Here is a 10,849-nt window from a genome sequence, read left to right on the forward strand (position 1 = left end):
ATTAAATGTTATAACAGGATGTCATTTTTTAAAGCTTATTAAATGGGACAAAAGTGTGAATATGTACATAAATGAATAAAAGAATACAGAAAACTAGGGCTGGGCAATAAAGCAATACCAATAATTATTGCAATATAATTTTATGAAAAGAAATAAAAATAGAAAAAAGTCCAACATATCAATATAAACAGTAAATACACAGTATATACACATTGAGGAGGTATGGCACATCATTGATCTCCCTCAGGTTTTTAAAGTGTTTGAAGTAAATGATAAATGATAATGTTAAATTTATCATGATAATTATCAAAATGAACTGATTAGAACATTTTCATCTTGGTATGTTTTTGGCCATGTCGCCCAGCCTTGCTGATAATAAAAAACATATTTTGTTTAAGCTGCCTTTGAATTGTATGAGATAGTGTATAATTGAATTGATTATTTTTATAAACACTTGCTCTGTTTTAGTATTGATTAATGATGAACATGACGTTTGCTCCCAACAGAATAAGACTTGTGACCATCGCGCGGCCTCTGCTGCCCCCTGGTGGCCGTCACAGCGGCTGCTCTCTGATTGGCGGAAGGACGCCGCTCTCGCTTGTACTGAGCGCGCGAATGAGCCCACGTCCCTCCGAGCCCTGTGTTAGCCGCTAGCTTAGCTTAGCCTCGCTCGGTCTGTGCTTGGAGCAGAGTGGGGATCGACTGACGCACCACGGGAGGACGTGAGACAAGGCTCTTTGTCTCCGCGCATCGATCAACCTCTAGTCGCTGTGGTTTTTCTGCCACTTAAGATACCTACGATGGCGGACAAGGAAGGTAAAATAAAGGTTATTGTTACTGACCGCGACAAATAACCCGTTTATGGGACTTTTACGGAGCTAATTAGCCGGCTAGCTTAGGTAGCATTTAGCTGCCGTAGCTCCTGGGCGAACCATTGCTCACTCGCAGGATACGCGTCGCTGTTCGTGTTATTCTTGCCCTCATTTGACAACCAATCGACCAGTTGCCGTTATCTACTAATTATACTGGAGGTGAAGCGCCATTATCTTGTAAGTTTTATTAGGTATGCTAACCGTATAGCATGCTCACAACAGCGAGGTAACCAACTCTAACTGTGCGTCCACACGGGTGGTTACTGAAAACTAGTCAGTTTGGGGTTTTCATCTGGAAACTGCTGATGTCTTTCGTCATTGCATTAACTGTCAGATTCTTGACTGTCGCCGGAATGCACTGAAAACCTTCCCTCGATGTTAAACTAACACCCAGTGGCAGCTCTAGGCACAAGTACTTTAATTATTTACATGCAAACTGAACTTGTTGAGGAGCGTCCAGTGATAGGTCACTTTGTGTCCGCTACAGCTGGTGCATACGATGATGCGGTGGAGGAGAGGGTGATCAATGAAGAGTACAAGATCTGGAAGAAGAACACCCCCTTCCTCTATGACCTGGTTATGACCCACGCCTTGGAGTGGCCCAGCCTCACTGCCCAGTGGCTGCCTGATGTCTCCAGGTATACACACTTTTACACACTGGCCCAGTATCAGTACTGGCACATGCATATGCTGCTCTGTATATAAGTGGTGCTGACGTTAATGACCCTGTTTCCCCCCCCCTTTTCAGGCCGGAGGGGAAGGATTACAGTGTGCACCGACTGGTGCTGGGCACCCACACATCTGATGAGCAGAACCACCTGGTCATTGCCAGTGTCCAGCTGCCCAACGACGATGCCCAGTTCGACGCCTCACAGTATGACAGTGAAAAAGGAGGTAGGAGATCTGTGCAGTCACGTGCCAAATGAGTGTACATGTTTGGGCAGGCTGAGTTATCATTAATATTTCGGTTAAAGGTGTGTTTTAAACACCACGAGTAACACTGTTATAGTTATATCGTGCAATGAATAGAAGCCATGTAATGAAAAAAGTGGCAGTTATAGTTGTTTGAATGTGAATCAGGGAGCAAACATTTCTTCATTTAAGTGGGGTTCAGTCACATTTCTTATTGATATTAGACTTCTTTTGAGGTTATAAGAATGAGAATACAGTATATATGTTTTTTGTGTTGTCCTACAGAGTTTGGAGGTTTCGGCTCAGTGAGTGGCAAGATCGAGATAGAAATCAAGATCAACCACGAAGGAGAGGTGAACCGTGCCCGTTATATGCCACAGAATCCCTGCATCATCGCCACCAAGACCCCCACCTCAGATGTGCTTGTGTTTGACTACACCAAGCATCCCTCCAAGCCAGGTACAAAGATAACACACACACAGCACAATACACTGATAGAGGTGGAACCTGTTTTGAAAGTAAAGCAGGAGAATTTGTACCTTTTTGACTTACTGAAAAATGTTATTAATGCACTTATTGTGTTGTCCACAGATCCCTCTGGAGAGTGTCGCCCTGATCTGCGTCTCAGAGGTCATCAGAAAGAGGGCTATGGTCTCTCCTGGAATTCAAATCTGTCTGGCTGTCTACTAAGTGCATCAGATGATCATGTAAGTGGACATCAGTTTCATTGTTCACAATATTAGTCAAGGATCTACTTATATTTTAGGTTTTATTGTGTCACTAATTCTGAATTTTAACAAGTGTTCAAGCATGGTATCTGAAATATTAATGTGTTTCAAACCTCTCATCTTTCCTTAACCTTTAGACGATCTGTATGTGGGACATCAGTGCTGTTCCAAAGGAGGGGAAGATAGTTGATGCGAAGACGATATTCACCGGTCACACGGCTGTGGTGGAAGATGTCTCTTGGCACTTGCTGCATGAGTCCCTCTTTGGATCTGTAGCAGATGACCAGAAGCTCATGATGTAAGAGGCTGGATAATGAGTCAAATCTAACTCATGTCTACTTGCAGATGTTTGTAAAATAATGCAAATGAATGACTAATCACCCTGCCTCTTTTCTTGTTAGTTGGGACACACGTTCAAACAACACCTCCAAACCCAGCCATGCTGTCGATGCCCATATTGCAGAGGTCAACTGTTTGTCATTTAACCCGTACAGCGAGTTCATCCTTGCCACTGGCTCTGCAGACAAGGTAATGCAACACTCCACCCCATCTTAACTGTCTTAAGTTCAGTTTCAGTATTTGGTTCAATTCTATTATACCATATGCATGTTATACTTCTTTTACAAAATGAATAATGACAATATTGTTGATGTTTTGAAACAAACTACAGTGTTATTACAGTCACAGACATGAAGGAGCTGTGGCAGGTATGTGTAATGTTTCCCCCGCTCTCTCTCTCCCTCTCGTTCTCAGACTGTGGCTCTTTGGGACCTGAGAAACCTCAAATTGAAGCTGCATTCCTTTGAGTCACACAAGGACGAGATCTTCCAGGTAAATTTTTTATCACCCTAAGACATTTTCTTTAAATAACAATAGCAGAATATCTTGTATTCAAATCTGCATAGTCAGCTAAAAGACATTTGGTGAAATTCAATTACATGGATGTATTAATAAATAGAAAGCATCAACACTTGTATTTGCTCCTGACAAAACTTTTGAGACGAGAATTTCATTTTTTTATGAGTCGCTGTTCATTTTAACCTAATTTGTGTTCATTGGCTGTTCCAGGTTCAGTGGTCCCCTCATAATGAGACCATTTTGGCTTCCAGTGGGACAGATCGTCGCCTCAATGTCTGGGATCTCAGGTAAAGAACTTAAAATCTATGCTTAATATTCATTAAATGCAGCTGTCATGATTTAGCTCTATCGTGGCTGCAGGACATGATTTACCTCACATTTTTAGTATCGTTGTGTCCAATGTCCTTTGAACATAAACAAAGTGCCTCACCCGTGTTTTGGGTTTTCCTCAGCTAAGTAATCAAAGTAAAGTGATGCAGATATAATTTAAAGATGAGATGGTTTGCATTGTAGCCATTGGAAATATGGCTCCTGAAGAATGGACCACCTTCCACTTCTAAAAAAGGCCTAGTGGTGATTTACATCATGTCACAGCTGCATCCAGTTGACATACTGGGCTTGCTGTATGCTAACGTTTAACTCATTTTATGTGTGTAGTAAAATCGGAGAGGAGCAGTCCCCAGAAGATGCAGAAGATGGCCCACCTGAGCTACTGGTGAGTCTCATTGAAGCCTGCGGCTGTTTGGCATTTTCTCTTTAATTGGTCACATTGCGTTGCAACAGAATAACAAGAACAGTGGCTTTTCACCTGTCTTATAGTTTATCCACGGAGGCCACACAGCCAAAATCTCTGACTTCTCCTGGAACCCCAACGAGCCCTGGGTCATCTGCTCTGTGTCTGAAGACAACATTATGCAAGTCTGGCAAATGGTAAGAACTGGAGTCCACATTTTACTAAAACATGTTATCCAAGGACAGACAGACAAGAAGAGACTCCTTTTTTTTTAATGTTGTTTTACACCTATTTATTTTACCTCAACAGACAAAACCCTAAATTTACAGGATCATTTTGAAATCAAAAGACAGCAGGTGACTGCTCTGAAGAAAAACAATAGTGTGGATCAAAGCAAACAATGATTTTGTAGGACAAAGTCGTGCAATGAGAGCTTCCTGGCATTTTATTTAGTGAGTACAAAGAGAAACCACAGTTGATCTTTGATTTAACAATTGGAGGTATTGAGTCAGGGCAAAGTGACAAGACAAGAGTGAAGTGGTGAGTATCATATGTTTAATAACCCAGGTCTGTGTTTTTATTTTCCTCACTTAATAATATTTTATTTATCCTCAACTAAAACCTCTGTATTTCCTGTAACACTCTAAACTGCCATAGAAGTCAGAAGATCTAGTAGCTAAGGCTGTGGTAATGCTTTCTTAGGTCAAATTTGGCATTTCAAAAGCCTCAGTCCATCTTTTCCTCATTGTCCTTGAATCCATACTATCTGACTGTCTGGCGCTCTTATTCTCGCTGTAGGCTGAGAACATCTACAACGATGAAGATCCTGAAGGTGCAACAGAGCCTGAAGCCACCGCCTAAGACTTCTGCTTTCAACCTCATCACAAACTGCCACTTCAGACGTCCCCTGCAGCTACTTCCTCCCTTCCTGCTCTACTTCTTACTGGTGTGGCACTGTAACGTGCCCTACATCACTGTAAATATGGGAATGAGAGGCATCACGTACAGTCCTGGTCTTGTTTGGATTATTCAAAGTGAAGAACTCTCTTTTTACTCAGTAATTTATTATCTGAGGAATCTCAGCCATGTTTTTCACATTGCATAAACAAGGTATATTTTTGTAATCAAATTGGCTTTTCCTTGTATGCTGAAATGTTTTAGCCAATACTTTTTCAAAAGTAAATGTGCTTTTCTACAACACACTGACAACCTGCTGTTGGAAACAGCCCCATCCACACTTGTTGGAAGTGTTGTAGAAAATGTCATTTTATGGAAAATGCAGTCCACCTTTGTGACATAATGTTTCAGTTCGGTCGCCACCAAATTGTAATTTCAAAATTTGAAGTGAACCTGTCTTTGAATTGTTTTCCCACATTCCCTCATCTTAACCATAGAATAAATACTTTTTCTTTTTTGTCATTGTGAAATAAATTTTTGTTTTGTATGTAAAAGATTTTGCAGTTGTACAATTAAATTGTTAGTGCATCCTCTAATAAAATGTCTTTCACCAGTATTTGGGTTCACTTGATGTATTGTCAACAGGTCTCATTATAGTATCAGTGTCTTTCTCAGCTTAGAAGTATTTTTTAAACAACACCTAAATGATCCTTGTAGTCAGTAACAGTTGGTCATGTCTAGTAACACTTTGCTCACTTTGCTCTTTTATGTGTTTGACGTCTTGGTGCCCTCTTTTCTCCTGAGCTCACTATTACTGTGTCCCACTGTTTAAGTTCTCCAGACATGCTGCCCTTATAAGTACACAAAGCCCTCTGCTCGTTGGTGACACATTAATTCATCAGCCACACTGACTTTACAAGAAGCCTTTATTTATAATAACAACCTTTCTACAAGCAGCAGTCTAGATCATGTTCAGACTGTTCTGAAAAACATGTCATTGTTTTTGTGTTTTAACAAGTGCATGTCTCAATATGTGTAAAGTGCATTAGCTGAAACTTTTCAATCACTATGTTGCAGATACAAAAAAATATGATCAGTTTGTTATTAAATCACAGAACTGCACACAGGTTTGCTCCTCATTTAAAAAACGTTATGTTTCCTGCTCATGGTCACACTCATTATGGTCCTCAATGGCAGCCCTGGAAGAAGAGAGGATAAAATATAATTAGATAATTATTAGTCCGGTTGTGGGGAAGTTTGTTGTGATATAGTAGTAAAGGGGACAGAAAGAAATAAGTAAACAGACATAAAATGCAAAAAAATAAAGATAACTAAACAATGAAAATACAATATGAACTTAGTATGGGGTTGCCTATAGAATAATTTGTATTGTACAGTTAAGTTAGTTAAACCTCACTGTTTAGCAAAGAAGACAGTTTTAGTTAGAGCGTTTCCCTCAATTTCCCTTTAGGATTTTTAAACATAATACATAAAATTAAGAGTAGAGAAACAAGTCTCACCTGTAAAGCAGGAGTTGTTTTGTGAGTCTGTCTCTCAACTCCTCTACGTCTTTGGTTTTCTTCTTCTGAATCTTTAACTCAGTCTTCAGTTCCCTGCTGCTCTCCTCCAGAAAGTACACTGTCTCCTGTAAAAGTCGTAAAACTTAAGTGCTCTGAGAATCAGATGGTACAGCTTTTTATGAAGGAACACTTGAGGGACAGTTTATCCGCTCCCCATTTTCTCGTCTTTCTATCCATCTTCCCCAGTTCTGCTCACCTTGTTGCGACCTGCATCCTCTCTGCGGTGTAGGTGGATTAGTTTGAGTTTCTCCTCCAAACAAGCCCTCTGGAGCTTCAACTTTTGGATCTCATCCCTCAGGGGTCTCAGCTGCGCCCTCAGTTCCTGGGCCTGCTCTTTAGCCTTCACCAGCGCTCCAGCTGTGGCCTCTCTCCTCTTCAGCAACGCCAGCAAAATGGGTTCGTACCTGGTCAAGGCAACCATTGAATGTTTAGTAAGTTTCTACCCAAAAACTGAAATGTGAGCAGCAAAGTACCTGTAGTCGACTGCAGGAAGCCAAATGAAAAACAACACTGGCAATATCTTGTTACATGTTTTGTACTCAAAATTCTTGCCTTATCAGGATTAGCTTACAGGAGTGGATTTAGTGGTTATGATTGAAAACAGCAATGCGTAGTTTACTATAGGACAGTGATTCTCAACCTGGGTGTTCCAAGATTATTTCTGGGGGTCGCTAGACAGTTGTAATATTTTCCAAATGAAATCACATATTTTAGACTGGTCATTGTTTTTACATTAAATTATCTATACCAGCGATAAGATCCGCTGTGGAATGGATGTTATTAAGTGAGGTCCAGAGTCAAGTCAGAGAGCATGTTCCTGCTGTGCACCAGCTGCCTGGTGGGTCTGGGGAAGAAAAATATAATCACAGAACGTGCCATTGTCCTTACAACTCATTTGCTCTTAAAGTGAGAAACTACTCCTAAAATAGTCAAAGTGGAGCACAATTTAATCAGGTTAAGAATAACAGCGTGGAAGACAACAGTGCAGAGAAACGTGCACCAGCCTGATTATTCTGGTGGATTGGAACTCGAAAAGGTTGAGAACCACTGCTATAAAAGATTAGCATAAACAGACTCTAAATGCTACATGTGTTTAAGAGTGAGATCCTGTACTAGAAGGTGACAGCACCTGTGCTCCAGGGCTCTTAGTCCACCCTGCAAATACTGCTGGATGTCCCCACAGGACTGCCTCCTGCACTCGGTCAGCTCCTGCTGGGTGTTGGAGTTCTGACTGGAGGTCTGGGCCTGTCGCTGTGTTTGTAGTTGCAAGAGCTGCTGTTGTTTGTCCGACCTGAGGTGGCAGCTTTCCTCTGTCAGCTGGAGCACCAGCGACTGCAGCTTCTCCTGCAGCATGGGAAATAAGAGGTTTCAATTACAAGGAAATGCAATATACACGTAGGCACTTCACGACTCTTCTTGAAGATTTTCTTACCTCCTCTCTCTTTAGCAGCTCCACCTCACGGCGCTGGTTGTTCAGAGAAGCCTGGCTGTGGGTACACGCCCTGACCATGGCAAAGAGACGCATTTTCAGCTTCCTGAGCTCCTCTTGCAGCTCCTGTCTCTCCAGGTTGACCTTCCACATCCTCCTCTCCTCTTCTGCTCTCTCCTCCCTGAGGCTCTGTATCTCCTTCTTTCTCTCCTCCCTCCTTCCTTCTTCCTCACTCTTCAGTATATCCATCAGCTCCACCACTTTGCTGTCCATGTGCTCTTCTGTCACTTCTTCCTCACCGTTGCTCCCCTCTGCCTCTTCCTCTCTGTTTTTATTCCCTCTCAACTCCAGCACCTCCGCCAACAGCTGATTTCTCTTCTCCTCTAAGCGCTGTACTTCCTGTATGCACTCCTCCATCTGAGACCCCAGCTCCCCTAATTCATAGCTACCAGTTCTCAGAAATATGGGGTCCATCGTGAGCTCTCGTCTCTCTTCAGCTGGCATTTCAGTGTCAACGATTTCAGTCTCAGATATGTCTACCTCTCTCTCGGTGCTTTCGTGAGACATGTATTGTGTCTTTGTCCCTTCACAGTACAATGGATAATTTTCGTTACAATCTGATGAGTCTGATGGCCTTAAATAACTTAGGTGAGGATCAAGAAACCCCTGATCCATTATTCCTGACCTTTCCAGGCTTTCCTCCATGTTGTCACAACAAGGCAAGTGATTCTGCTGGCTTCCATTGGTTGTTGAACCCACTGTCATTCCATTGCTGCTGTCCTCGGACACTGAATCTCCCTCTGCGTGTTTAACAGCCCAGGACTCTTTCTGCATTGGCTGGGTCTCCAGCTTCACTGGCATCTTCTGCTGAATGGGCACCAGTGTCGTCCCACTATGATGATGAGGATTCTTACTGATGTGCACATATTCTTGACTTGCATCTGTCGCCCAGTCCTGTGGCTCAAAGTCCATCCCGGCCTCCTCCATACAGCTTTCCAGCATGGACAGCATCCCCAGCAGCTGGCCCTCATACTGCACCATGGCGTTGCTCAGTTTGCTGCCGGCTGAGGTAAGAGGCATTTCTGGCTGCAGAGACCCTTCTCGCTTGCCGATGATGGTGTCCATGCCTTGCAACTGGCCTTGCTCTGGCTGCTCATCTTCTTCAGCCCCATCCATGTGTGTGTCTATGTAGCTTGTGGAAAGATAGGCATGAGGAGATACACTTGTCTCTCTGTAGCTCTCCATTGCAACCTCCTCTTTGCTCTGGCCGTGAGTTGATTTGCTCAGGCTTGTTTCTGTGTAGCTTTCTGAGAAGCGCGAGCCAAAAGGGATTCCTGTGAGGTCCTCGCAGCTCTTCAGCAAGTCGTCCATCTCGTGTAGGTATGGCTTGATTAAAGCTGATTGATTCAGCTGTGTTCCTGGGAAGGGGAGTTCCGATTGTGGCGTGCTGCGCTCTCTTTGACCTCCGAGGGTTCTGTCCGGCTCCCCAGCCTCTTCTTTGATGAAGAGAGGCTCGAACCCAGCGGATGAAATGCTGTCGTCCATATCCTCCATTTGTTGAACCTATTTCTTGCAGCCTCTAGTTGTAGATAGTCTCCCTCAGTACGGTCTCATCCCTTGACAAAAGCAAATGAATATGTAAGCTGATGCATATCAACCATGATAGCTGCAGGCGTTGGCAGTCGTGCTGCATGTTACAGATACTAGGGCTGACATGCAGTGATGAAATGTTGACATAGGATATGTGTTAGCTCTGCTGGTGTCATTAGCACATGCAGGCATGTAGAAGCGAGCTCGGGCACAGTTTATTAGAAAGTATGCTACCGCCAGCTGTCCCCGTAGACCCGATGCCCTGGTCACCAATTTACTGCCTGGCACACACCTCAAACAAACCTATTCCCATGAACGCTGCATCGCTGCTAATGTAAACCCATTCAAACAGTTCATGTCTGAAGCTCCAACAAGTGGCATTACACAGCTTACATTAGAGAGGAGATTATCATAACATGTCATGGTACTGATAGATGGCCATCTGCACTCTCCCCTGGTGAATAATCAAGCTGTAACTTCACCCTCTGAGGTGTTTGCCAAAACGGAATAGAGACACCCAGGGAGTGATATTTATCAAATTGTCCCAATAGTGTCATCGAACAGATTTGTAATATAGTAAGGGCACGAATGACAAGTGTGACTTTTCATTTGATATTTGCTATTTCGTGGTCACAACCTTTTTCAAAAAAAGTAGGTCAGATAATGCAAAAAAAACCATACTTAAATCTACAGCACCCACAAATCCCTCTATTTATTTTGTTGTGTGTCCACAGGGCCTATGGCCTGGACTTAGCTGTGAACAGCTGATCAAAAGCCTGGGGAGACCAGCTGTCTCACTGCAGGACAGGCATGGGTGCTAGGCACATTCCTTCAGACCTCTACAATTTAAATCCAGCACTGGCCTGTACTTGCTGACCACTCTTAACAAAAACTTTTCTTCTTCAGTCACGACAAAATTCAAAAAGACATGTATTTCATGCAACAATGACATGCCCTTAAATTTCCTTTGATTTGTTGCATAGAGGGAGATGATTACTAACTGTCAAGAAATTTAAATTTTTCTCTCAAATATGATCGATTAGAACATTAGATCAAAGACATTATGAAACCATCAACTATAACTGAACTTACCTTTCAGCGTATGCTCCTGTTTCCTCTGGCCTTGTCCTGTATCCTCAGGATGAATTGGTGTGGATAGGAGTGGTGGTTCATACGACAAAGCAAACAATGAGCGGGAGCGGTGTGTGCAGATGAACTGAGAGAAGACGGGGGGGTAACGACAGTTGACC

General features: G+C 42.9%; 2 protein-coding genes across 6 annotated transcripts; one reads left to right on the top strand and one right to left on the bottom strand.

Annotated features, from left to right (window-relative positions):
• Window positions 1–538: 538 nt before the first annotated feature.
• On the top strand, window positions 539–5,616 carry rbbp4 (retinoblastoma binding protein 4). 4 transcript variants are annotated; one of them, XM_034600448.1, is made up of 12 exons: window positions 539–816; window positions 1,360–1,510; window positions 1,621–1,766; window positions 2,070–2,243; window positions 2,376–2,491; window positions 2,650–2,810; window positions 2,914–3,040; window positions 3,266–3,343; window positions 3,581–3,657; window positions 4,028–4,085; window positions 4,190–4,300; window positions 4,902–5,616. In XM_034600448.1, exons 1-12 carry the CDS (start codon window positions 801–803, stop codon window positions 4,962–4,964), a joined length of 1,278 nt encoding a protein of 425 aa, XP_034456339.1. In that variant the 5' UTR covers window positions 539–800; the 3' UTR covers window positions 4,965–5,616. The 4 variants fall into 4 exon arrangements, with proteins under 4 accessions (XP_034456339.1, XP_034456336.1, XP_034456337.1 ...); XM_034600445.1 differs by having other exon boundaries at window positions 599–816; window positions 1,339–1,510; window positions 2,373–2,491; XM_034600446.1 differs by having other exon boundaries at window positions 600–816; window positions 1,339–1,510.
• A 151-nt stretch (window positions 5,617–5,767) lies between these two features.
• On the bottom strand, window positions 5,768–10,849 carry sync (syncoilin, intermediate filament protein). 2 transcript variants are annotated; one of them, XM_034600436.1, is made up of 7 exons: window positions 10,692–10,849; window positions 8,703–9,625; window positions 8,013–8,669; window positions 7,710–7,924; window positions 6,777–6,984; window positions 6,521–6,645; window positions 5,768–6,199 (listed from the first exon to the last, which is right to left on the bottom strand). In XM_034600436.1, exons 2-7 carry the CDS (start codon window positions 9,561–9,563, stop codon window positions 6,151–6,153), a joined length of 2,115 nt encoding a protein of 704 aa, XP_034456327.1. In that variant the 5' UTR covers window positions 9,564–9,625; window positions 10,692–10,849; the 3' UTR covers window positions 5,768–6,150. The 2 variants fall into 2 exon arrangements, with proteins under 2 accessions (XP_034456327.1, XP_034456326.1); XM_034600435.1 differs by having other exon boundaries at window positions 8,013–9,625; window positions 10,692–10,848.

The sequence above is a fragment of the Hippoglossus hippoglossus genome, chromosome 11, assembly GCF_009819705.1.
Source record: "Hippoglossus hippoglossus isolate fHipHip1 chromosome 11, fHipHip1.pri, whole genome shotgun sequence".
In the NCBI taxonomy this organism is placed as follows: Eukaryota; Metazoa; Chordata; class Actinopteri; order Pleuronectiformes; family Pleuronectidae; genus Hippoglossus; species Hippoglossus hippoglossus.

What these genes read in the sequence shown, in the direction of transcription:
- rbbp4 (XM_034600445.1), top strand. An exon ending in TAAGTGCATCAGATGATCAT is followed by an intron (nt 2,492 to 2,649) that starts GTAAGTGGACAT and finishes CTTAACCTTTAG; the next exon opens with ACGATCTGTATGTGGGACAT. An exon ending in TTATGCAAGTCTGGCAAATG is followed by an intron (nt 4,301 to 4,901) that starts GTAAGAACTGGA and finishes TTCTCGCTGTAG; the next exon opens with GCTGAGAACATCTACAACGA.
- sync (XM_034600435.1), bottom strand. Translation starts at nt 9,563, where the DNA reads ATGGAGGATATGGACGACAGCATTTCATCCGCTGGGTTCGAGCCTCTC. An exon ending in CTAAGAGCCCTGGAGCACAG is followed by an intron (nt 6,985 to 7,709) that starts GTGCTGTCACCT and finishes TGCCTTGACCAG; the next exon opens with GTACGAACCCATTTTGCTGG. An exon ending in AAACAACTCCTGCTTTACAG is followed by an intron (nt 6,200 to 6,520) that starts GTGAGACTTGTT and finishes CTCTTCTTCCAG; the next exon opens with GGCTGCCATTGAGGACCATA.